This window comes from Buteo buteo, chromosome 8 (assembly GCF_964188355.1).
Source record: "Buteo buteo chromosome 8, bButBut1.hap1.1, whole genome shotgun sequence".
NCBI lineage: Eukaryota > Metazoa > Chordata > Aves > Accipitriformes > Accipitridae > Buteo > Buteo buteo.
In genome coordinates this window covers 2,800,144-2,825,203 of record NC_134178.1, presented here as the reverse complement: position 1 = coordinate 2,825,203, position 25,060 = coordinate 2,800,144, and the positions used below count along the sequence as shown (strand labels likewise).

The 25,060-nt window shown below is 40.7% G+C and overlaps 1 protein-coding gene across 7 annotated transcripts; it reads left to right on the top strand.

Annotated features, from left to right (window-relative positions):
- The first annotated feature begins 632 nt into the window (after nt 1-632).
- Nucleotides 633-24,859, top strand: ACOT9 (acyl-CoA thioesterase 9). 7 transcript variants are annotated; one of them, XM_075033457.1, is made up of 16 exons: nt 633-803; nt 2,276-2,367; nt 3,954-3,980; nt 6,959-7,004; nt 10,656-10,826; nt 10,920-10,957; nt 12,581-12,664; nt 13,260-13,363; nt 14,487-14,560; nt 16,735-16,802; nt 17,770-17,881; nt 19,013-19,103; nt 19,587-19,672; nt 21,519-21,606; nt 21,786-21,936; nt 22,179-24,859. In XM_075033457.1, exons 1-16 carry the CDS (start codon nt 790-792, stop codon nt 22,235-22,237), a joined length of 1,305 nt encoding a protein of 434 aa, XP_074889558.1. In that variant the 5' UTR covers nt 633-789; the 3' UTR covers nt 22,238-24,859. The 7 variants fall into 7 exon arrangements, with proteins under 7 accessions (XP_074889558.1, XP_074889560.1, XP_074889561.1 ...); XM_075033459.1 differs by having other exon boundaries at nt 633-901; XM_075033460.1 differs by lacking the exon at nt 3,954-3,980.
- The last annotated feature ends 201 nt before the right edge of the window (nt 24,860-25,060 follow it).

The window sequence follows — 25,060 nt, the reverse complement described above, 5'->3', positions numbered from 1 at the left end:
GATCTATCACACATCTCATATGAAGAAGTCACGAATCCCATTTTTGAATTCACATAGCCTTAGTTTGTTTGGATGCAGTTTATCAAAACGAAGGTGACAGAGGAAAAGAAGACTGGTCAGGTGTTACTCTTGCAAATAATGGAATAACCTGCTTAATGGACTTTCACTGTGCGCTAGAACATCTGTTTGCTCATATCCTTGTACAACCCCGGTGTCGTCTTCGGTAAGCCCCTAGCAAGCAATGTTTAACAACTTCGTTGCCAACTCGTGCCTCCTCCTGTAAGCACCATTTTGCTGCCAAGTTGAGCGGACCGGTGAGAACGACCACATACGCTCCGGTCGGTGGGAAAGCCACGGCCTGCGCCCACATCCAAGTCCACGGGGTCTGCGGACACGGTTAGCGGCTAGTTCTGTGAGTTATATTCCTTACCGGCCCTCCGGTGTCTGCGTGCGGACCCCGGCGCAGGCCGCTTGTCCTCTCTGCCCTGAGGTTCCTCGACTCCCAGTAATAAAGGTAATTCTGAAGCGTCCAACCCGTTGATCACCCCGCCTGCGGAAGGCGCACAGCTTATTTAGCACGGCCGCCTTTTACTTGAACCTCTCCTCCCCTCGGAAGACCAAAGGCTCTCAATTACCTTCCCTAAGAGTGCCACCAAGTGACCGCCCGGAGGAGGAGGCGGCGGCCGCGTCCCGTCCCCGCTTGCGCACAGCCCTGCGGAGACGTGCGCTGGCTGTGCTGAGGGGACGGCTCCGGCTCCGGCTCCGGCTCCGGTCCCGGTGGGGAGCACCATGCTGGCCACCCGGTAAGGCTGCCCGGTCCCCGCACCGCTTAGCCCGCGGCCTGACGAGGGAGGAGGAGGTAGCGGTTCCCCCACGGCCGGGGCGCCGCGGTACGGCGGAGGTGAGGCAGGGCCCTAGGCCGCCGCCGCCGCCCTAAGCCGGGTGGGGGGGTGCCGTGCCCTCTCCCGTGAAGGGGCTGGCGGGATGTGCGTGTGCTCGCTGCGTGGGTTGGCGGGACGCTGGCAGGGCGCGGCGGCCGAAAACCGACAGGGCGGCTTCGAGTGATGGCGGCCGGCCTCCTCAGCCCCGGCCCGTCTGCGTGGGGGGCGGCCGGCGCCTCAGGCGGGAACGGGGCTCGGCCGGAGCCTGAGGGGGGACGGGCGGCGCTGGGCGGGAAGGGGTTTGCCGGCGGGGCCGGGGGAGGCGAGTCGGGCAGCTGCAGGAGTCGGGGGGAGTTTTCTGTTCGTGTCCTCCCCGCTGCGTACGAGACTCTGCTGGCTTCTGAGGGCTCTTTTTTTTTTTTTTTTTTTTGTGTGTGTGTGTGCGTTCCTTTTTACTCTCTTAAGCAGTACTGGTGTGTCTGCAGACAGAGGAAGCTTGTGTGTACGTGATAGGCATGTATAGATACATACATGAGAGAGATATATAGAGAGAGATGAGTACATACATGGCTGTCCTTTTCCGCTGGTGCCTGAGGACTTGCCTCCCTTTCTTTTTTGAGGTGAAAGCCCAGCCTCAGCTGAAGAAAACTAAGGGACAGGCAACCCGCGTTCCCTGTCAGGGTAACGCCATGAACTATCACGAGGGGTTTTACTCCTGCTGACCCTCTGCGTATTTTTGTGTTACCGCAGTTTTGCTCGCCCGGAGGAGTCGTGCTGGCTACTACCTGGTAGAACGCTTACTGAATTGTGGGGTGGATTACATTCTCTGAAGGGTTTCGTAGTTGTCCCTTCTTGCCAAACAGCTAAGACGATTCTATCCTGCACTTTAGGCTTGTTCTGAGTTGCAGCAGTACTAAGCCGTGGAGGAGGAGACCGGTCTTAGCTGAATGGGACTGTGTGGGAGGCTTTGTGATATCCTTCTTGGGATGTTCCACCTTCCCCTGCTACGCACACCAGCCAAGTGCAGGAGAAGTGTGTGGTCAGGGTCATGGATGATTTCCTAGATGCACACAGACCCTGTCTGTGTTAGGATGCCCACAGGGTAGAAGTTGGTGTTCGGTCCAAGCTGGTTGTCCCAGAGCACCTGAATAGTCAGTGAAGAGAACAGGTGCGGCCAGCGAATCATTCTTCCTTCCTGTTTTCAGATAAGGACAGGTATCAGCTGGAATTTCAGCTGGCTTGAACTGTTTTACTGACTGTATCTGGTTCTAAAAATCAGGCTAAGAATAAGGAGTGGGGTTTCTGAAGTGATTGGCACCATTCCAAAAATAAATCCTAAATTATTTTCATGGCGTTAGTTTTAATGACACTGAGTTCTTCCACTCTGCCTATAGGTTGTGCACCATGAGGAAGCTTCCTTCTGTTCTGGCTAGGAAACTCACTTCTGGGACCAGTGGCTCCCCAGTGCTTCCTGACATGTCTGAAGGTAAAGTCATTGGCTGTACATTGGAAGATTTAGCAATGTTGCTAAGGAGTTTATTCTTTCAGGTGGTGGCCCTTCATGTGTTAATATGGTTTGGATAATGGGCGTGCCCTTGGCTGTTAGCTCCTAGTGTAAGTGTTTAAGAAGTAGCAGAAAATCACTTCATGTGTTTGGAGATTAATGGCAGCAATTATGCATAATCATTGAAGTTGCAGATTTTGGCTCGTCTGCTTCTTCAGTCTTGGAAGAGCATGTGATTCTTTTCTGGAGGGACAACTGCTTCTCAAGTTGGCTCTCCATAGAAAGTCAGTGTAGTACAGACAGGTACTATGGCGACTAGAGAGAATGGCCAAGAAATGGAGAAACTGAGTGGAAATAATGTCTTACAGAACTTTTAATGTGTCAATACCATTAATTTCGTAAACTTAGAGAAATCTTTTAATCAGATCAGCAGGATTGCCTCGTGAAAACGCTCTTGTCAATAGAGCTTTGTGTTGAAAGATTGGTTTAGCACTCTAATAGTAATAAACCATAATGTTCCTGTTTTAGAAGCTTTTAAAAAAGTTTTCTTGCATTCTAATCCCATGTACTGAGAAAAGGGGAGGAGGAGAAAGGCTGGAGCCAAGCACAAATAAGTCCTTCATGGAGTTCTGCTTGTTTCTGAGGTCATCATTTCCCCTTTGTTCTCTAAACAGAAACCACAGGTTATCCAGTAAAAGAGAAAATGAGGGTTATTTGTTGTTAGAGAACTTTTTTTCATTATTGTTAGTAAATAGTAATGTGGGAGGTTAAAGGAGAGAAGCAAGGATACACAACATTGAATACTTGCAAATATTACCCTGCTCTTTTATTTGGATATTGGATAATGATATCACCTAGAAGGCCAGTAAAAATAGTGAAGCAGTGAGGCCATCCTGGCCTTGCCTCTGATTTGTTTCCAAGGAATACGAGTATTTTTTGGACTATAATAACTGTAAATATTTGGCATTCTGTTCCAAAATTGTAACATTGAAATAATGTTATACAAACTTTTGCTGACATGTAAACTAGTTTCCTTTAATCTGGTATCCATGCTTTCACAAAACACCAAAAACTTATTCTGACTAGCTTTTCACATGCTTACACCCAACTTTGGGTCCCAGTTGTGAATTCCCTCACTTCTTCCATGGTTCTCCTAAAGGCTACATGAAGCAGGACTTTGGAAATTTCCTCTGAGATAACTGTCATCCCACTTCATGAAAAATGCTCCAGATATTCTTTCCAAAGTTAATAGTGTTTGTCAACAGTATATGGTAGCACCAAGTTTAAAAAACTGATTGGGATTACACTGCAAGCAAATACTACACGGAGCCAGTAGACAAAAGGAACTGGAAAGCAGGCTTTGAAGGAAAGGACAAACTCGGTTGAAAACACAAAGATACTGACTGTAAATCAGGCAAGGACATGTTGCCTACAGTTGCTTACTAAAATCAAGGAACATGTGTGTAAGTGGAACTCAAGCAGGTAGAATAATCAGATAATTCCTTACTAGATGTAATTTGCATTGTTTCTTTTAATTGTTAATCTAACCTGTGTTTTCCACTCCACAGGACACTTACCCATTCATGTGAATAATGGTGTGTTGTGGTAATCTGTACATATTTTAATATTTGTTATAACACTAAAGTTACTCAGCTACTATTTTTCCTTACTTTAGCGTTCATGAAAAATGAAATGCTATTATTCTTCTCTGTTGACTTGCTTAAAGCCTCTTTGCCTTCCGTGAATGTCTCTGGTCTTATTTGTGGCAATATTGTTGTACTAGATCTCTGTCAGCACACTGTGTTTTTGGTGGTGTGCTGGATAACACATTTATTAGAGGCTTGTGGGATACAAAATCTCTTACACAGCAACTCCTGCAGTACTTAGCTTCAGTTTAGACATCTGAATCTGCATCTTTCACTGAATTCCAGACCAAGCTCTATAGCAAAACTGGTGGCAAAATACATCGTAGCGGTCTACCTGAACCTGGATACAACCTGGGGAGGCACCAGCACAATGGGGCGTGGATCTTACTGGCAGGGATGAATGCAGAGATCTTGTCCAGCTGCCCTTGTGTCCTTTGTCAGAGCACGGTGCAAATGAACTCAGACCCCGCTGCTCTGGCATTAGTGATCCACCGATCACAGTTTAGGAGATACTGTGAAATACACAACATGATAACGATGGATAAACCCCATTTGCTGTAATTGTTTTGCACATTTAAGACATTTGTCAAATAAGAGAAAGAGTTTATGGATTTTTATGCTTACTTACTTAAACTTCTGTTGTAAGATAACTAATATCTAGAAGAGCAATATAGTCTTCGGGGGGTGGGGTGAGTGGGAGGAGAAAAAACTATGTACTTAGGAGCCTGTAAAATGGACTAGATTTAGCTTGGTAACATTTTTGAAACACTTTTACGCTTTGTCCATTTTGCTGTTAGAATAAAAATTAAGTGGTCTCAGCCTGGCAGATGTTTACTTGTATGCCTAAAATTGAAATCAGAAGTATGAAATGGGATTAACAGTGTGTATCCATGTTTGCAGGTTTGGACCCAAGATTTTTTTCAGGGCTTTTTACCTCTTTAGAGTTGAAAAGGAAGATGAACTTAGTTTAAACAAAGAGAAAGTGCTGTTTATTCCCCCTCCATCCCAGCACAGTCTGCACACTGTTGGAAAATCGAGGTTTTGTGCTCTAGAAGCTGTAACAGTGTGTCTGCTAACACTGTACTGATCCAATGCATGTTATGGCAGCTTCACAGGTGGAGTGTGAGTAACAGGAAAGTAGTACCTATTCTGTAAACAAGCCTCCTGCTTCTTAAGAGAAAAAGAATCAAACCTCCCCACCTTCCAAAAAAAGTCAACTCAAGATTTTCAGTCAGTTCCTTTCATTGAAGATTTTTTTTGTTCTTAGAATTAGTGGTGGAAGTCTTCTAATTTCAAAACATGTTTTTAGCCTAACTTCCTAAAGAAATGAGGCCTAAGCAATCTATTTTGTCTTTCTCTGCCTATCTTCTTGTCCCCCTCTTCTTCCAGAACCTTTTGTTGCTTGATGTCAGCCAAAATAGACAAGCACAAATCTCGAAGAGAAACGTGTTTCCACAAGCTTTGTGAAAACTGGCTTTCAGATCAGAGCTTCGTTAGGGTGCCAGAGCTAGTGTTGGGGTCAGCCACGGACTATGGTGTTTGCTGGCAGTTGGTGAGTGACTGGGATCTATGTGCTGGCTGGCTGGCAGTCAGCCCCTTGCCTTCCTCTGGGCTAACCACAGCTCATGCTGGCGCCTGTCTAGAGGGCAGGCAAAGCAGAAGCAGGCTGGGAGTGTAGGGGTGGGAGCAGGGGGTGTTGCAGGGGAAGGAGCAAGAAAGGGGAGTTTAGGGGTATTGAAGTGGTGGTGGTGTGGGGGACTTGGGCAGGAAAGCAGCAGGAACTGAAGTGGCTGTATGGGGAGGAGGGGGCAGAGCCGGGTGGATCTGGCTGAGAGAGGGATATGAGATTTAAATACCTAGGAAATCAGGCTCTGCTTGCTCCACAGTTCACAGGACAGCTTGCTGATCACTGTGAATGCTCAGACCGGGCATTTAGCTTGAAAAATGCCAAGCCTGATGATGTCTAATAACCTAAAAGTATAGAGGATCAGCTTGTGAGTCACCAGCAGCCCTCTTCCTGTTTCACCATGAAATTTTGGCTTTTTTTTGGTAGCCCCTCCTTGATGTGTCCATAACTATTTTGTCCTAATATATGAACCCTCTTGTATAGAAATCTTTGTAAATAAGCCAGGAATCCATACTATACAATTCTCAACTTCTTTTCTGAGCTTGGGAATTGTTGCTGCTTGTTTTGAGGTGTTTCCAGATAGCATACATTCACCTGCCTGACAGTGGTGGAGTAGTTTGATAGATTTGATGGGACCTTAGCACACTTAACAGCCTCATCCGAGGAAAGAGTAGAAAAACTGCTTATGCAGAACTAGTATTAACTCAGTGCAAACAGTGCCGGAATCAATTTTACAGGCCTGTCTTCAGTGCTTAATACTGTGTTCTTTGAGACTGCTAGAAATCTAGGCTATGAAACCCTGCTGGCAATAGCCTGTCTGCTGACATTACCTGCCTTCATGGGTGGGATTATTTAAATAGTACTCTCCTCATTCCCTGTCTCCCAGCTGCACTGTTCCTTTTTATGTTCTTCTGTGACTTTCTGATTTCTGTTATCTCCACAGTTTGTTTGTGTTTAGGCTGAAATATTTTCACATCAAAATTCCTCAATCTGATCTTGATCCGCTGTCTCCTTCAGCTGTTAATTAGCACTGCAGGTGTTTGATTGCATTAACAAACACTCTTTGTTGGCTATACACAATAAGCTCATGTTACTCAACCCATTATTGTGATATGCCTACTAACAGCATCAGTGTATTTGGCCAGACTTTTGTTTCTGGGCTGCTATTTGCATGAATTTGCTTAATTTTCCTGTTCTGGGATGAGGATTGTGCCTTTTAGCACCAGGCAGCCTCACGTTCATCACTTGCAGAACTAAGCTTGATTTGCTTTGATTTTTTTTTTTTTTTTTTTTTTTCCAGTGCGGAGCAGATTGAGGGATATAGTGGGAGCATCTACCAACTGGAGGTACAGTGTACATGAAATGTTTTTTACTCTATTTGTGAAACCCAGGTAGAGCTCAGGGTTGTGGTAGTGGAAGTTAACAATGTTAGCTTGCTGACTGAGGATGAAAAAGGATCCAGCTAAAAAGTAATGCAAACAAGGTTTCTGAATTGTTGCTTTGTGGATCACAAACTTCTGACATTGCTCTGGCAGAGGATCTTTAGCACCGAAGGAACAAAATATGTGATCTTGATACTTACAAGATTCTCCAATTAACTTTGAATCTGATGGAAGTTTAAGAGCTGTAGAGTCTGGCTGGAAATGTTATGTTGCTGTTACCTCTTGAGTTATATGCTGGTGGATTACCCACATGGTGGATTTATCCTGCACTGGATTCCGAGGCAATTAAGCTGGTTCAGCATGAAGCAGGCCGCATTACAAATGGCCTGGCAGCACCCATGTCACTTTGGAAAATTGTCAGCTTGGGATTGGGGGTCTCCTTAGTCAGGAGCATCTCGGGCATTTCTTTTCCCTGCTGTAACTTAATTTTAGATTAATTTATATATCGTTTAAGTCATTGATGTTTTGGCTTTATTCAGGTTACCTTCCTCCCTGTCCATTATGCTGAATAAGCCAGAGTTGACTGTAATCCTCTACTGTTAACAGTTCTGAAAAAGACAGTATAGCAGTCTGCGGGAATTAGGTATTGCAGTTTGGTTGGTCCCATATTTATTGTATTGATTGTTAATTTTCTTATGGCTGTGTTTGTTGAGCTCTTCTTTCACACTTTGTGCATTGATATGGAAACGAAGAGAGCCTTGCCTGGGTGGAGTGTCTGATATGTCCAGGCCTTTTGACTAGGTTTATCTAAACAGGATTATAGGCATGCTAAAGAAAATGCCTGAATCGGGGAAGCTGATTTTTGCTTAGTATGAGGGGGCTTTAAATTTTCAGTAGGTCAGCTGAAAAGGGCTCTAGAAGTTGATTTTTAAAAAAGCCTTTCTTGCAGCCCTGAATGGCTGGGGAGTAACCACACCGTATGGAAATACCATCTGAGGATTGAGATTTTAGAGGGCTCTGGTCAAATCTGTTCTTCCATCCATTTCTTTTCCCACACTGGAAGGAGAGCAGACTGATGCCAAGATCACCACAGCAGTGTTTTTCTTAGATAGGTATGTTTCTTGTGCTGTACAAAATGCAGCAGAAATGGTTTGCAGGGTACTGTATGCTTCAACTACCACAAAGAAGTAAAGCCGGGGAGCCCATAGCTGGGAGTGCTTGAGGATGACAAGTTTAATATGGGGAGGTTTGGAGGACGTGGATGATGTAGCCTTTGAGATCCCACTTTTAAAGTGGAGTGACAAAGAATTGATACATGTGGAGACTGAACAGCTGGTGCGTTAATTGAGTTAGGCCACAGAATGACTAAAGAGGGCAAACCTAAGAGAATAGCTTGATAGGGGTCCCGAAATGGGAACTACAGAAGGACTGATGCACATACATCTGGATTGCTGGGATTGAGGAGAGATGCATGTTGGAGGAATGCCTTCGGCCATTAATTTTGCTAGAAGGAAACTTTGGTTCATGATTTCTCTTGTAAAGGCCAGTGGCATTTTGTATTAGAAAGAAATATCTTGCTTATATATTTATTCTGGTTTTGTACTTAAATTGCAGTTAAAACTACTAATCTGTACATTGTTACTTATAGTCTAGATAGAGTTGTGGCCATTTCAGAAATAAATAATATCATTTCTCAGAACGTTTAGGTCAGGTATTAGTTATTACTTAGATGACATATTGTTACTGTATGACTGGTACTGCAGTGTGTAACAGTATTTTTCTGTTGAAAAATGTTACTGCCTTGAGCCCAATACTTCTGTATATTGAAGAGTACATTCTGAAGCTGAAGTCAAGAAGAGTTCTGCTGCTGACCTCAGAGGAGCCAGGATGGTACTCGTGAAAACAGAATATAGTTCAATTTTTATTGTTTGGTTTCTCTGTGTTTGTAGACAAATTTCTGATTTACTCTCTGATTAATTTCTCTTAAACCTTTCACTGAAAGACCTTGGAAACAAATCTTTTAAAAAGCATAAAGGTGCATCATCTTGGACATTGCATCTTTCCTTAGTCATCTAGTATATTCTATTTCTATGTAGTGGTATAACTTCAAACATTAACCTTCTGGAGTAGGTTGTTACCTTTCTATTTTCTCTGAACTCTGCAGTAGTCATGTTGCCCAAATGAGGTAAACCATATTTCATATTTAAAACAAATAAACAAAACTAACTGAAAATTTCTGCTAGACTTTTACTCTCTTTGATCATGGATTATTCATATTTTCCCTAAAATTATTAAAACAGAAAAGAGGGAATATAAATATGTTTGAAGCATGACTGCTTTGTACCTACCTCTCCTCTTCCAAAAATAAAACTCAAGCCCAAACAGTCTTTGTCTTAAATGGCTAATACCCAGAATTCATCCAAAGTCAAAACTTAAGATAAATTTTCTTTTTGGTGAAAAGGTTCTTTCTGTTGTTTTCTTTCAGGTTTTTTTTTTTTTTAAATTGCTTTTGTTAAACATAATGGCACTCAGATCTCAGCAAGGCAGCATGCACAACTGAATGAATGGCACATATCCACAAGTTTAAAATTAAGTTTGGTTACATAGCATTTTATGCCTTCTCATGCTCTATGAAATGGATTCATAGTTTTGCATCCTCCTTGGCTTTATACTGGAACTGTTGCATGTTCAACCCCTAGGTTTTTAATGCTTTGTTGTTGATTCTAGGGATGTTATGAAACACTTGCTTTATTCAGTCAGGATGCACTTTTAAGGGGAGGGAACTTTGGAGGAACAGGTAAGAGAGAGTGTTGGGCAAGATTGTTATATCTCATGGATACCTGTGCAAGGAATCAATTTGGTAGATTGGGAAGAAGCGACAGTAAGTTGGCCCTTACTCCCTTGTGAGAGTTGCAGCCCCTCTGACTTGGTGGTGCTGGAAAGGCAGCTCTGAAAGGGTAGTGCTCCCTTTTCTGTATTGTTTCTTTCTATAACTTTCCTCTATAGTCGTAAGACAACTGAGTAGGAGGAGAGAGAAATAGATTAATTTTCCCTTTCTTTTAGCTTGCTGATCAAGTGTATGCTGTGTGAACTGATGCTTATAGAGGGAGAACTCACCTGTGTAGACAGCAAGTCTTAGCAGATGAGTTCTCTTTGTTGTTAATACTAACCAACACTGTACATCTGTTTTACTTCTTGGGAGAGGTTGTAAGCTGACAGTCCTTTAAAATTGTCAGTGTAGGAAGAGTTGTGATACAGGAGCTATGGAAGACATGAATATGCACAAAACCTCATAGGTTAAATTATGTCTGATTTGTTCTTTTCAAAGTGAACCATTTTGGTAGCATTCAGAATTAGATAAATTTTGTTCATCTCGTTAGTGCAAAGTATGTGCTTGCCAGTTGTACACAAAACTATTTAAAAGTTTTCTGCAGTAGACTTGCTTAGCATATCTCATTATGTGCATTTCACTTTCTTCTCAAGGCACGCTTACTGTGTCTTGCTATTTTTACTACTTTCTTGTTTTCGTTTTGATAATCTTCAATGTGACATCTTTTAGCTAGGGTTGCAGTTCTGTTGTCGTACTCCGGACGGAGTGTTTTTTTTTCTTACCAGGGATCATGTGCAAGCAATGCAAGAAAGAAAAGCTCTTCATACTTTACTGGCAAAACGGCAGGAAGATCTCCCTCCTAGGAGAATGAAGGATAGCTACTTGGAAGTTATTCTACCTCTAGGAAGTCAACCTGAAATAAGAGAAAAGTACCTGAATGTACACAACAGTGTAAGGTAACAAAGCAACCCTGTTACACATCCAGGAAAGTGTTAACTTTCATTTACTATGTATGTAGGTATTTAATTGTCAAAAAACTTGTCTTACAGGTTTGGAAGGATACTTGAAGATCTTGACAGTTTAGGAGGTATGTATCTATGCTCTTGTAAAGAATGCACAAGTAATGCAGACAAAGTGAGTTTGAGTACTGTTGAGCACTGCTTGGTATGATACAGTATGACCTCAAGGAGGGAATCACATCGATGTGCTATCTCAACAGGGAAGGAAAAAAAAAGAAAAGATACTGAGGCTGAAAGAGAAGGAAGGATGATAAAGAACAGATGGAAGCAAAATTACTCAGTTTCAGCTTCTTGCCTGTGCCAATTTTGTAAAGGACCAACTACAAGGATAATTTACTGAGAAATAATCCTAGATTATGAATCTGCATTGAGTGTTAAATCAGAGAAAATTTGCAGAGCGCACTAGTTAAAATTAAAATGTATGATTTTTCTCTTAAAAACACCCCAAACCAACACCAACAGAAAACCCAACAGATAGTGAGGTGCAAATATTTTAATCTTCCCTTTGGGGAGAAGAGAGTATAATCTGGAAAGAACAGAATGTATCCATTGAGAACAAATGAAAAACACTCGGTATAAATTCTTGGTTTCTGTCTCTGTAAATTGATGTTAAGGGTGAAAACAACTCAGTTGTTTCATGAGTTAGCTTTCTTAATTTATTTTCTCCTTTTCATTTATTCATGGTCTTTAAAAGTTCAAGATCTTTGACTTTTGTTTTGCAGCTAAAATAAGCGCTAGGTTGTTAATATAACTTGGAGATACTTTTCTCTTAAAATGGCACCAGGTGACTTCCTTCTTCATTAAAGTCCCAGTATATAAAGTCCCCCCAGTATATTCTGTGATCTCGGCAGATGTACTGCATAAAGGTCTGATTGACTTCTAGCTTTTTGTCTTTGGCAATAGGATTCTGATAAATCCCATTTGTATTGATGGCATGATAGGCACCACAGTTTTTAGAATTGTGAATTCAGTAATTTTAGGGAAAAAAAATCTCGGATTACCTGGGAGGACAGAGATCTCCCTTTATCTCATTAAGTGCAAAGAGATACTTTCAATTTTGGAAGACTGTGTAGCGTGAAAATCACATAAGTAGTAGAAAAAAAAAAAAAAGATCTTTGCAGCCTTGTATTACTGTAAGGAGTCTGTTTACTTGGATGTGCTCTTATGAGCTGAGCTAATTAATTTAAATAGTGGTTTGGCTAGTAGTAATTACAGTGTGATAAATACCTCTGACTATGCTTTCATGCCTGTAAGGCACAGTTTGTCTAATATGCATCTCTTTAAAGGAATCAGTATTTGAAAATAAGTCCTCAGATAGCATGTATCCTTGGATAACCTGCATGAAATCAAAATAGAAGGCAGGAAGGATCTGTGAGAGTGGGATGCAGGGGTAGAGGGAAGAGATTACATGGGACTGGAAGTGGAGTGATGGGTTGATTTAAAGTATTCAGTTATATTTCTCTTTGTAGTAAGTAAATATGCATATAACTGAGACAGCTGCTGAATCACTGTTTTCTTTATAGCAGTCCTGTGAGTTACATACACAAAAATGTGGAAGTCATATGCACTCCTACAGTATGATACTTTAGTTTGTGTTTTGTAGGTACTTCTTACACTTCACAAAGATGGCTTTGATCTGCTCCACTGAAGTTTTTGTTAAAGAGCTGACTCCATTTTTGGTCTCTCCATAGTTCTTATTTGCTACACTCACACCAAGCAGGAAACACAGCCAAGGTCTCCCTTATCAATAGTTACAGCTCTGGTGGATAAAATCAGTAAGTGGCAATTTGGTCTGTAGAAACGGTTTAATCTGTTTGTCTTACTCTTTCAGAAGCTACTGCCTTCCTATAGTTGTTACTGAGGGTAACTTCTTTGCTGTTTAGTTCACTTTGTCTTGTTTTGGCTTTGAACTCTGAGCACTGTTGCTTTTGTTGAAAGGAGGAGGGAAGAGGGTTTTGTAGATGCTTTTCGCCATTTCATATTTCCCTTCCCTTCAAAATACAACTTTCATGCTTCCTGCACTTCTGTGTTTGGTTTTATTTTGGCACGTGAGTTTCTTAGCTTCATTCTTGAACGGTGTTCTGGTGGAGCTGGACCTTGCTTGTGTCACCTGTTCTGCTGAACATCTCTGTGGGTCTGCCATCCATCTGCCACCTGTGTGCCTACTTCTTCCTCCTGTTCTGGCTTTAGAAGTCTGATAAGGCAGAAACTGCTGGCTAGCAGTGTGGTCCCTTGCAACAACTGTCATTTCTGGGTTGTCTTTGCATGTACTGCCACTTGCAGAACACAAAAAGGTCTTAGAGAATCCAGTCTTTCTAATATTAGATGTGAGGGATCTGTCTCCAGTAACCTCTAATGTTTGTCTTGTAGATTTGTGCAAAAAGATTATATATCCAGACTGTGACATCAAATTCACAGGCAATGTTTCTTGGGTTGGGAGGACGTCCATGGAAGTGAAGATGCACATGCTGCAGGTTAGTTCCTGTGACTCCTCTCCATCCTATGACAGGCTTGAGGTGCTTCAGGGGGAATTCTGGATGATGGCATTAGCAATCTGAATTATATTTTCTAGAATAACTGTTTTGGAAGGGCTTGAGACAGCCCTAGTGTTTCAAGACCAAGTCGACTTCCCTTAGTCTAGGTGCAGCAAGATACTCTGTTGTTCATCTTTCTAGACACGCATTTTTCTTAACCAGCGTTTTGTAATTAAACTGCAACACAGTACTCTGACAGAAAAAATAGGTGGCTGTGTTCTGCATGTTCTTAAATAAGTTTCTCCCTGCTTTTGAAAAACCTTTATTTTCCTTATACCTTTGCATTTTATAGAGTTGTAAATTTCAATGTTGGTATTCAGATTCAGTATTAAATTGTATCTCTTGTGTTCATTGTATCTACTGTGTAGCATAATTTTTTGTAATAAATTATTAAATACTGAATAATAGAAAATAAATGAAGGGTGTAACTAGGCTACACTGTGCAGGAAGCAAAAGCAATATTAATAATTAAATTAAAAAATCCTTAACATTTCTATTGAATATTTACTGTCAGTTGATTAGTTAACTGAAACTTTAATTCAGTTATTTAGTTATTTAGAATAACAAATATATGCAATGAACACTTAAGTGGTATTAGTGGCTATAATTCAGATAAGGAGACCAACTAAATAAAAAAAATATTTACCTGTTTAAGTGTCTGATGTAGAAGATAATGTTACACCTTTATTGTCTGAACTCCTCACAGTGCTGGCATTAATGGCAATTTAGTATTGACAAAAAAATGTTTTGGCATTTCTTGGAATAAAGGGTAAGTGGGTCCTTTTACAATGCCTGTGTTGATTTTCTCCCCTCTGAGCTGAAAGTAGTAGTCAGTAAGCATTCCCTGCTTAATATTTACATTGCAGAATTCCTGAAACTAGAGTTTTAATTTGTGTTATTTCCTTCTCTGCGACCTATTGTGAGAGATCTTGGAAGGAATGACAGAACGTGAAAGCAAACAACATTAACAGTGTGATGGCATAGTTGATGTCAACTGAATAGCTTGCTAAGCACATTTACAATTTTAGAGTTTAAAAATATAATTGTTTCCTTTGTCTCTTAGCTGCATGGTGGTGATTACAGCCCAGTGTTAGATGCAACCTTTGTCATGGTGGCCCGGGATCCAGAGAATAAACGGTAATTTGTAGGACAGGAAAATAATCTTCAGACTCCTACTGGGGTCCTAATGTGAAAATAGCAAACATGGCAGCTTGCTATATATGTGTAGAAGCCATATCATGTAGGTGATAAATAAATCACATAGTCGATCTTTTCTGGTGGCACGTGTTACTTTTCTGTGGCAAGCTTCAGAGCAATGATCTCAGCAGTCAGATGATACCAGGAATTGCTGTTAAGTCTTGGGATCTGACCCTTTTCTTTAACAGATTTCCCCTGTGTTTGAATGACTGGCCTGATGAACACAGAAGTGAATGAGCCTGCCAGAAACCCACCTGCAGTCCAGTAGTTGTTAGAATTAATTGCCTTCTTGCCATAAAACCAGAAAAGATTGAGTTTCAATGGTTAAATAGTCTTTGAGTGAATAATGCCATTAATTCTCTTATAGACACATGATAGGTGTCATCAGAATAATTCAGCCTAAAAATTGCTTATGTAAATAACATGCAACTGATAAGTATTCCCACAGAACTTAAAAAAACCAAACCACCCAACTTTCTTATTTTTCTGATTTTACTCTCTCTGTAATTCCTTAGTCATTACACTAACAAGCTTCTCAGTTTCAGTTTTGGTTTATGACTCCAGCACCAGAAAAATCAATTGTATTTCTTACCTCTTTCTTGTATAGCCTGCAACAGTAATAAACCATTTTCTGTTTCTAACTAGTTTAAATAATTGCCTGTATTTAATGAAGAGGGATATGTTTAATGAAGGGGTTTTGCTTGACATAATTATTTAGTCCTGATAATGTTAGAAGTAGTTACTAGGTTGGTTTCCCTCAGATTTATGAGATTATTTTTTTTTTTAGAACCCATTAACATACTATACATTTAAAAAAATATGTTTATGTTTCTCATTTTAAGGACTTACTTTGCAAAAGAATTACATCAAATCTGATGTAATTATACATTAGCAGATTGACTGAGGACAAGCCTACTATGGACTTGTGCAGATAGATACAAACTTGAGTGGCTGTTCTTTGAGCCAGCTGGCCACAAGCCAGCTGTGTTTTGGAAGCATTCTGTCCATATAAGGAGGGTACTTACTCTATGTGAGGTAAAAACCTTTCAGAGAGGTACAGGGTATGTTAGGTTGGTTATAGTGCCACAGAAACATGGTTGTGTGGCTTTTGGACCACAGCAAACTTGCATCTCAGCAGCTTGGGGCTTGGACAGGAGAGCTTACGTACGTCCTGAGCTGAGGAGGGGGAGAATGAGCTGTGTGATGGAGAAGGAGCTGGAGTGTCTCCAAAATCCAGAGGTGTAGCAAACCAGGACAGAGCAGTTTGTTCCAAGCGAAAAGATCCTCTCTGCATGTCTCTTGTCACCAGCCCAAGTAAAGGCTTGGGGTAGAGGTGAATTGTTCAGCAGACATTTGTGCGTGTGTATGTATATATATATATATATATATATGTATATATACACACACACATATATACATATATTGTTCTGAGCATTTGTATAGATGTTGAAAATAGAAAAATAATAATTAGAAATTATGGGGAAGAATGGCTCTTGAAAATAAGCATTTGCCTTTCCTTGTGAAAAGAAATAATTATGTTAAAGTTATTTGTGCAGTAAAATAAACATACAAATTTGAGCTTGAGGGAGCCTCATCTTCTTTGATAAGTAGTACATGTGGTAAACAGCTTTTGGCTGTTGATAAGGCTGTCATGGGAACATGTAGATTATAAGAACACTTGCTAGCTATGGCACTGTGCTCTTTCTATTCCAGGAGGAATGATACCATTGAAGTTTTGTGTATTTGGTTTAGGCTATACTAGATCATCACATCTTCATTTGCTGAGTTTCTAGATAGCTTTCTGCTTGAATAATCATCATAATCTATGGGTACAGTTTTAGCTCTTTAAGAAGCATAGATGCATCACTTACTCTTTCTTAATTATACTAGATAGTGGTTGGATCACTTAACTGCCCCTTCAGAGTTAAAGCTAAAGTGATATTCTGTTGGCAGCTGCACATTATGAAATAATGTATTTATTTCTATGATGTAACCCGAAGTATGTCTTTTCATCGTGTACTGTGCATGTAAGCAAAAATGGAAGACTGTTATAATGTATTTACAAGACAAATTCTTGTAAAGTTTGTAACTTAAAAAAAAATTCCTGTCCGTAGGCCAGCATTTGTTAATCCACTCATTCCTGAGAGCCCTGAGGAAGAAGAAATCTTCAAGCAAGGGGAATGTATGTCATATTTCCTGGTAGTATGCACATGCCTCAGGTTCAACTTAATAGCTGGAAGGAAGTAAACTTCAGAAGTTCTGCTACTTAGAAACGCTCCTGATTTGTTTAAAACCAAATTTTCATGCTGTCTCGTGTATGTCAGTAGTGTAAGAGAGTTTAAAAGCCTACTATCACATTCTTGGAAACTCTGGCTAAACTGACAGACAAGGGCACTCTTGATGTGATCTGCACCCTTCCTAGACCTCTCTCTTTCCAGGGTGCTCACTCTGCTTCAGGTCTGAGTGCAGCACAGGCTTTACTAATGCTCTGGCTGATTGATTGCCTCCATGGTGGGTCTGCTAGGTGCATCACAGCTCCTTACCTGTCTGGGTGCTCATGTTCCTTTTGGAAAGAAACTTGGAAAAAGAAAGGGGGAGAGCAGGGGAAGGAGTGTCTAGCTCCCTCTTCTTTTGTTTCAAGCTGGAATTTTAAAGCAGAGAATTAGAGAAACATTAAGGACTGAATAAACTGAACAGAAGACCTTTTAAGCTAAAATTTCAATCATTATGGCCTATGGTAATGAGTTCTGTCATAAATTTGCATTCTTGTACCATTGGCAAAACCTGAAGAAGATGTTTGTTCTGTAGGGTTTCTTGTTTGATATGTTTTTCTTTACTTTGAGGGGAGTACTTAAGCTTTCTTCTGTAGGAGTGGTGGGTGGGTATCATAGTCTATGTATAAAAGGTCTTCATCACATTGGTGAGGTAACAGTGAACTTCTGCCTTATTTTTTCTTTGGTGCAGTCAATTCTAAAAGCCAAATTTCTGTTTGAATCTATGGGACTGTGAAGTTACAGCTTTTAACTTACAGGGGGGAAAAGAAAAAAGAAAAGAGTCAGCTAATTCCAGTTAAAATCTTCAAAGCCAAGCCAAATGTTTGTTGGTTTTTTTTTCTTTGAACTGTAATAATTTTTTTTTTAAACGTTTAGTGAACAAGCTGAAGAGGATTGATTTCAGCACTGCTTCCTTACTGAAAATGGCTCCCACTGCAGAAGAAAGAAACATTGTTCATGACATATTCCTTAATACATTGGACACAAGGCAAGAAGGGGAGAGGTGGAGGAGAACTGAGGTCTTATGAAGGAGAAAAGTAATGTGCCTTTTGAGTGGGTGCTCGTAAGAGGGTAGTCTGGAATAAACGCACGCATTTTGTTTTCCCATTTCACCACTTGAATTCTGTGGCATTTTATTTGAAACACAGGTACAAACTTTAATCTGATGTCTGCATCTCTTAAAAGAGTCTTCTGTTGTTAAATAGTGTTAGAAAGTGACAGTGTAAGCACAAAGAGCTTCTGAGCAAGCTGTTAGGAAAAATCTTGAGGAAAAAGATTAATGATGTTTAACCAACTAAGGGAATGGAATGGTTTTGCAGCTGTGTGACTTGCACAATCTGTTTTCTGCCATGATATCTAGGCAAAAAACTGAGGGCAGGAATTGGCCATGTTTTGACCAGGTAACCTTGCAATGTGTTTTAAATATACCTGACAACATTATTTGAGGGGGACTGTTGTTGGTGTACTTCTCTTGTACGTGAGATTTGTATGAAATTGTCCAGTGCCAGTGGTCATAGAACAATGCCTAATGACATCAGTGCAATGTTGTATTTGTGGATAATTTATAATTTCTTTAACTGACTAACATTATTAAATTGTTATTTTCAAAGCTGTTTACTAAAGTGAGACATGCTTTTCCTTAAAATTAGCAGATGTATTTTGTACACATTCTGTCTGGATTTGAAAACCTCAAACTGTCTGCTTGTTTGATGTTAAATTACTCTGTTAGCTCATTTTGTGCTTTTAATTCATATTATGACTTAAAACACAGAGTAAGGCTTTTCTGACAAAGTGTGTGTTTTGTGGTTCTGATTCATCTTTTCTTTCATGTACCTTTCTCGAGCTTGTTCATTCACATAAGCTTGAACTTTAGCAGAAGTTTTTGAAAGATCAGGAGTGTAGGCTTACTGCAGTAAGAAATCAAAGTATCATTTTAGATAAGACTTCAAGGTCAGTTGGAACAGCTTTTAGTGATAGTGTATCTGGTTTTGGGGAGGGTTTTTTGGTGTTTTTTAAATATTTTTTTTTATTTAGTGTGTGTCTGCATTTGCTATTTGTGCATTTTTGACTTGCTGAATTCTGCTAATGTGGGCTATAAAGTTTATTGTCTCTTCTAAAGGACAGTAAGTTTCCGGAGTCGTAAATTACCACCCAATTCAGTGTGGATGGAAGATGCAAAGCTAAAAGGCCTACAGATTTGCCACCCTCAGGTATTTTGAAAAATATTAATGAATTACAGAAATGGTTACTTATGAACTGTCTTGTAAGACTAGTCAGTCCATTATTTTGTTTCAGTTCTGCAGTCCTTGCAATGTATTTAGATTTTAGTTTCTTTTGCCTCTTTTCTATTATCTATATATCACTGCGAAACAGAATATTTTTAATTACTTTGTTTTTTCACCAGATTTCATTTTGCGTAAAGAAATTCCTTTGCAAAGTATTTAAGTTGGGCTTCTGGTTGCTGACACAATTTTGAGTTTTTACCTTAGGTTGTCAAATGAGTTGGATGAGCTCCTATTAAGTAAATTTTCCTCAGCCATTTGGACTTTTGCATATATATTTCAGTAGTGCTTTTTATACATTCAGATGCTGGGAGTTCTGTTAAATACTGTGAACTGAAGTACAGACTTCAACACAATGCTTTGAAAAGAATATATGTAATATAGCAGTTTGATTTTTGTTTCTACACACAGGAACGGAACATCTTCAATAGGATCTTTGGGGGTTTTCTCATGAGAAAGGCATTTGAACTAGGATGGGCAACTGCTTGCAGCTATGGGTGAGTTTGTAGACCTGCAATATTTATATAATCCAGAGCACTGTGCACATATACATAGGTCGGGAAGCCAAGCTAACCAACCTAATGACAATCTGAGTAGAAGAGATGGAGGTGTCTAGTAGAATCTCGCACTATTAGTGTACACCACTGTTTCTCTTGGAGCATCTGTTTGTATTTACGAAGAGATTTGCCTCTTGCTCCTTGGAGCTTGGTTTTTAAGCATTACATGTCAAGGTAGAAAATACATCCTTTTTCTGTTTTCTTTTATCTTGCCAAGCTATTGAGATTGACTTTATGGAGATACATTTTTGTGGTGGATTGACCCTGGCTGGACACCAGGTGCCCACCAAAGCTGCTCTATCACTCCCCTCCTCAGCTGGACTGGGGAGAGAAAATAGAATGAAAGGCTCATGGGTCGAGATAAGGGAGAGATCACTCACCAATTACTGTCATGGGCAAACCAGACTTGACTTGGGGAAATTAGTTTCGTTTATTACCAATCAAATCAGAGTAGGATAAGGAGAAATAAAACCTAACTCTTAAAAACACCTTTGTCCCACCCCTCCCTTCTTCCCAGGCTCAACTCCACTCTAAATTTTCTCTACCTCCTCCCCCCCAGCAGCACAGGGGGATGGGGAGTGGGGGTTGGGGTCAGTTCATCACACCTTGTCTCTGCCGCTCCTTCCTCCTCAGGGACAGGACTCCGCACTCTTCCCTTACTCTGGCATGGGGTCCCTCCCATGGGAGACAGTCCTCCACGAATTTCTCCAATGTGGGCCCTTCCCACAGGCTGCAGTTCTTCACGAGCTGCTCCAGCGTGGGTTCCCCACAGGGTCACAAGTCCTGCCAGCAAACCTGCTCCAGCACGGGGTTCCCACGGGGTCACAGCCTCCTTCAGGCATCCCCCTGCTCTGGTGTGAGGTCCTCCACGGACTGCAGGTGGAGATCTGCTCCACCGTGGACCTCCCTGGGCTGCAGGGGGACAGCCTGCCTCACCGTGGTCTTCCCCACGGGCTGCAGGGGAATCTCTGCTCCAGCACCTGGAGCATCTCCTCCTCCTCCTTCTGCACTGACCTGGGGGGCTGCAGGGTTGTTTCTCTCACATGTTCTCACTCCTCTCTGGCTGTGGTTGCCCAGCAGTCGTCTTCCCCTTTCTAAATCTGTTATCCCAGAAGCACTACCACTATTGCTGATGGGCTTGGCCTTGGCCAGCAGTGGGTCTGTGTTGGAGCCGGCTGGCATTGGCTCTGTTGGACATGGAGGAAGCTTCTAGCAGCTTCTCACAGAAGCCACCCCTGTAACCCCCCCCCCCCAAAACCTTGCCATGCAAGCTTGATACAGTTTTCTAACAATATAAAATAGACATCCTGTCACATAAATACTACATCTTTTCATTCTGTACACAAGAGGAATAGTTTCTGAACTTCTTCCTGTAACTGTGCTTAGAAAGTGTGACTGAGGTCATCACCCAGCAAAGATCTGTGCATAAATTTAGTGGAGCATGTATAGCCTGATAGAAAGTGAAGTGTTTTATGTCAGTGCTTGGAAAAAAGAGGCCTAAGCAATGATAGCATGAAGATTGCCTAGCAAGTGTAAGTTGTAAGATACAGTAACGATGCAATAATGTATCCTTAGAGAGTGTGTATTTTTATGCATGTGAGAGGTTTCCTCTAGTTATTTTTGTCTTGGGTGATGACATAATTCTTTAGCACTTCCTGTGGCCTGTGTTTAAGAGAGAGATCTGTTTTCTAGTAACCCTTCATTAAAATGCTGACAATGAAATATTTTAAACTTCTCTAAACAGTCTCATTTTTCTTGAGAAGAAATTTCTCTTTTTCTTGCTCAGGAGTTCCAGACCTTTTATTGTATCCGTTGACGATATCATGTTTCAGAGGCCAGTTGAGGTTGGGTCCTTATTACTGCTTTCTGCACAGGTAGGAATTGATTTCTTTTTAAAAAGGATTAGAACTTACCTTTGCTGTAGTCACTGTTAATCACTGATAATGAACAGTGGATTATGAGGGTGTGTGACTTTTCTTGTTAAACAGTGCAATGAAGTCTGTTACAGTTTTTCAGCACTATTACGAGCTATAACTCTTATCTTAACCTGTAGGTCTGTTACACAGAAAAAAACTACATCCAGGTTCGAGTACACAGTGAGGTTTATGATGCAGATACCAGGGAGCACCAGACAACCAATATCTTCCATTTTACATTTATATCGGAAAATGAGGTCCCACGGGTCATCCCCAAAACTTATGGAGGCAAGTATCCAATTAATGCATTGTCATCGTAACTCTGTAGACAAGACAGCTTGCTTTCTGTTGGAACATTTGTCATTTTAGTAAGTGAACTATTGGCATTTGAATAATTTAACAGGATTTCATGGCAAAGCACATTTATGCTTTGATGACAGTGTGGATTGCGTCTTAATCTTCCCGTTCTGTGTGGTTGCTGTAGTACTAAGTTACTAATGTCGTTCTCTCTTTTCTCCACTTTATTTCAGAGTCCATGTTGTATTTAGATGGAAAGCGACACTTTGCTGCCATCATGAAAGACATCTGACACATGTTGAACACTGCATCAGCAGTGTAGCAGCATGCTGTCTTGGAAGGAGTTGGCACCAGAGATGGCTGACAGACAGGTGCTTACAATACTAAAAAAACCCAGCCCAGAACAAAACACCAAACCCCGCAACAAAAAAAAACTTTCAAGTGCTATTTATGTATTTGCATATATTTGGATTTTTATTCTCTGCTACTAGGATTTGTTGAAATCTCCTTTTACACGCTGATGCTAGGAAAACAGGCTGAAAAGATGCAATCTTAAGCATTAGATAGCTTCTCTTTGCTTTGAGATATCTCATTACAACCTTTGCTGTCTTGTCACCATCTACCTTCTTTCCCTTGGTAGCTCTCCTTTGTGTTTCCCTGATAAGGGATAGAAGTTCTATCAGAAAAATGTGTGCAATAAGTAGATACACACAGATGAAGCCATTTGACCTACATTCTTGTGTAAATTAGGCTTAGGGTCATCTTTTTTTTTTTTTTTAACAAGGACAGATGCATCTGGGCAGCACCATAAGCTCAGAAGTTACTAGTGTGTGCACAATGTAAAGCAGGTGTTTCCCATCAGCTGGGATTTTACAAGGTGGTTGCAGCTTCTGTTTTGGATGGTTTCATGTTCCCATGGGAGGAAACTGATTTTTGCAATGAAATGAGGTGGCCAGATGGTCTCTTCTGGCATTCTGTTTGTGTACAGCCAATCCTTGCCAGCCTCTTCTAACTTTTTTTTTTTTTATATATAACCGTGAGTTCCTTAATGAATTATTTCTCATGGCCTGTAGAGTAGAGATCTGATTGGTGAGATTGGGTGGGACTGGGAAATGGCACTGTAGAACAGAACATTTTGGTTTGTTAGGGATTGGGAGCAGAAAAGGTAAAATGCTGCTAAAAGGGTAATGGTTATGTTTGTAGTTAGGGGTCCAGACAATCTGTGTTGAGCAGCTCCCAAATCAGCTGCTGAATGGTGGGAGGATTTTTATCCCACTGAGGGGTGGTACAGCTAGAGGACAGCCTCCTCAGCTGGATTATTTGTCTGGTTCCTTGGTAGACAGTAATGAAATGCGAGTATTGCACAGCTTTAAAGGTTGTCAAGTTTACCTGTGAAGGACAGCATAATTCCCCCCCACAGAAGGGACACCATGGTGGCCATAACTATGGCATATAAGTAACAGGAAGAAAGTACTTGATACTGAAGTGCTTCTGATGTAGTGGAAAAAATTTTAATAATCTCCAATATCTGGCAGATAAAGCCCAACATCCTGAAACTGGGAAGGTGAGTGGATGGGAGGCATCAACTTTTAGCAGTGAGGATGATTAGTCATAAGCACAAAATGGGACCTCTGATACCTTCAGATCAAGACTGATATCCTGTCCGATCAAGACACCCAAAGAGGAGTAATAGTAGGTTAAATGGATTGAATATGTCTTATAATACATGAGAATAGACTCTGGCTTCCCTGCTAGGTTTAAAATCTTTTGAAATCAGGAAGCAGCGAGTAGAAATTATGTGAATCAGCACAGATGCACAAAACAGGTTGGTAAAATAAAGCAACATGTTGCAGTTTTATTTCTGAGTAAGAAAGTTTCAAAAATTCACAACTAGGACCAGCTTCCTTTGGTGCTAGGATAGAATGAAGTTCATGGCTCCTAACAGCTGACTGCTATTCACGTGAGGAGAGTAAGCATTGTAATAACCAGCATGTTATACATCAGCCTTTCCTTTCTAAGGTTTGGCTGCCTTTATTTGTAAGTTAGATAGCTTTCCAGTGGAGGCACAGGGGTGTTGCCTGTTGCAGTCTTTAATGGTTATGACACTGTGGATATATATTGTATTTTCTGGTTTTCTCCTTTTTAAAACTCTTTGGAAGCTGAATATACTTGACTGACACACAAATAAAGAACTGGAACTCTATCCCAGCTTCTTCCCCCCCTTGCTGCGTGGATCACTGTTGGCTGTTAAAAAATCAGTAGGAAGGCAGAAGTGGAGGGATCTAGCTCAGAACTATGTATTACTCCTGACTATCGGCAGGTTTTTATCATTGACCCAGTGGTCCTACCTGGGTCGCTTTTGTATAATGCTTGTAAGTTAAGGGAATACCAAGTTCTTCCTCTACTGCCTTTTCAGCTGTATTTAAAGATGAATTTATCATAATTTCTAAATTCAGCCTTTGGGAAGGGATTGGAGAGGAGAAAAAGAGGTAATAGAATAGGGGGCAAGGCATGACATCAGAACAGTGCAGGGCACAGTGAAGAAAATGAATACCGCAAATGACCATGCTTAGAAGAATTAGTGTGTTTTCAAAGTTCATGATAACTTAATCACATACCACAATCACACTAGTTACAGAAATGTATGTACAGTCATACAGAATGTGAGTGTGTATAAATATATACACATATGTAAAAGATATAAAATATATATAGTAGTAAACAGAAAGAATATGTGCTGACATATTTTTTACTGCGAGAAGGTAACTCCAGGTTGTCACCCTCTCTGATAATAGGCTAAATGTATCTTTGTTCAAGGTTATTATTTATGTACATCTCTGTATACCTTTGTGTGTGAGATAAAATTGTTGTCGGATCTCACATTCAGAATTAAAATATTTTAACATAGTAATTAATGTTGAGTTTATGTTGCAACTTAATGACCAACCCGGCACTGCTATAAGTGACTAACCATTACCACACAAGCCTAAAGGTATTGGTAGAAAATCTTTTTATTTATGGTGAACCTATCTATGTAATTGGCTGTGGCTCTGTAGTGGGAAGTAGATGTTTCTGTGCCCATCGCGTCTGGGAATACAGCAAGGAGGAGGAAGTC

Excerpts from the sequence above, each read along its gene's own strand:
- ACOT9 (XM_075033457.1), top strand. Across the intron at positions 2,368-3,953 it reads GCTTCCTGACATGTCTGAAG|GACACTTACCCATTCATGTG; the intron begins GTAAAGTCATTG and ends TCCACTCCACAG. Across the intron at positions 19,673-21,518 it reads GCAACTGCTTGCAGCTATGG|GAGTTCCAGACCTTTTATTG; the intron begins GTGAGTTTGTAG and ends TTTCTTGCTCAG.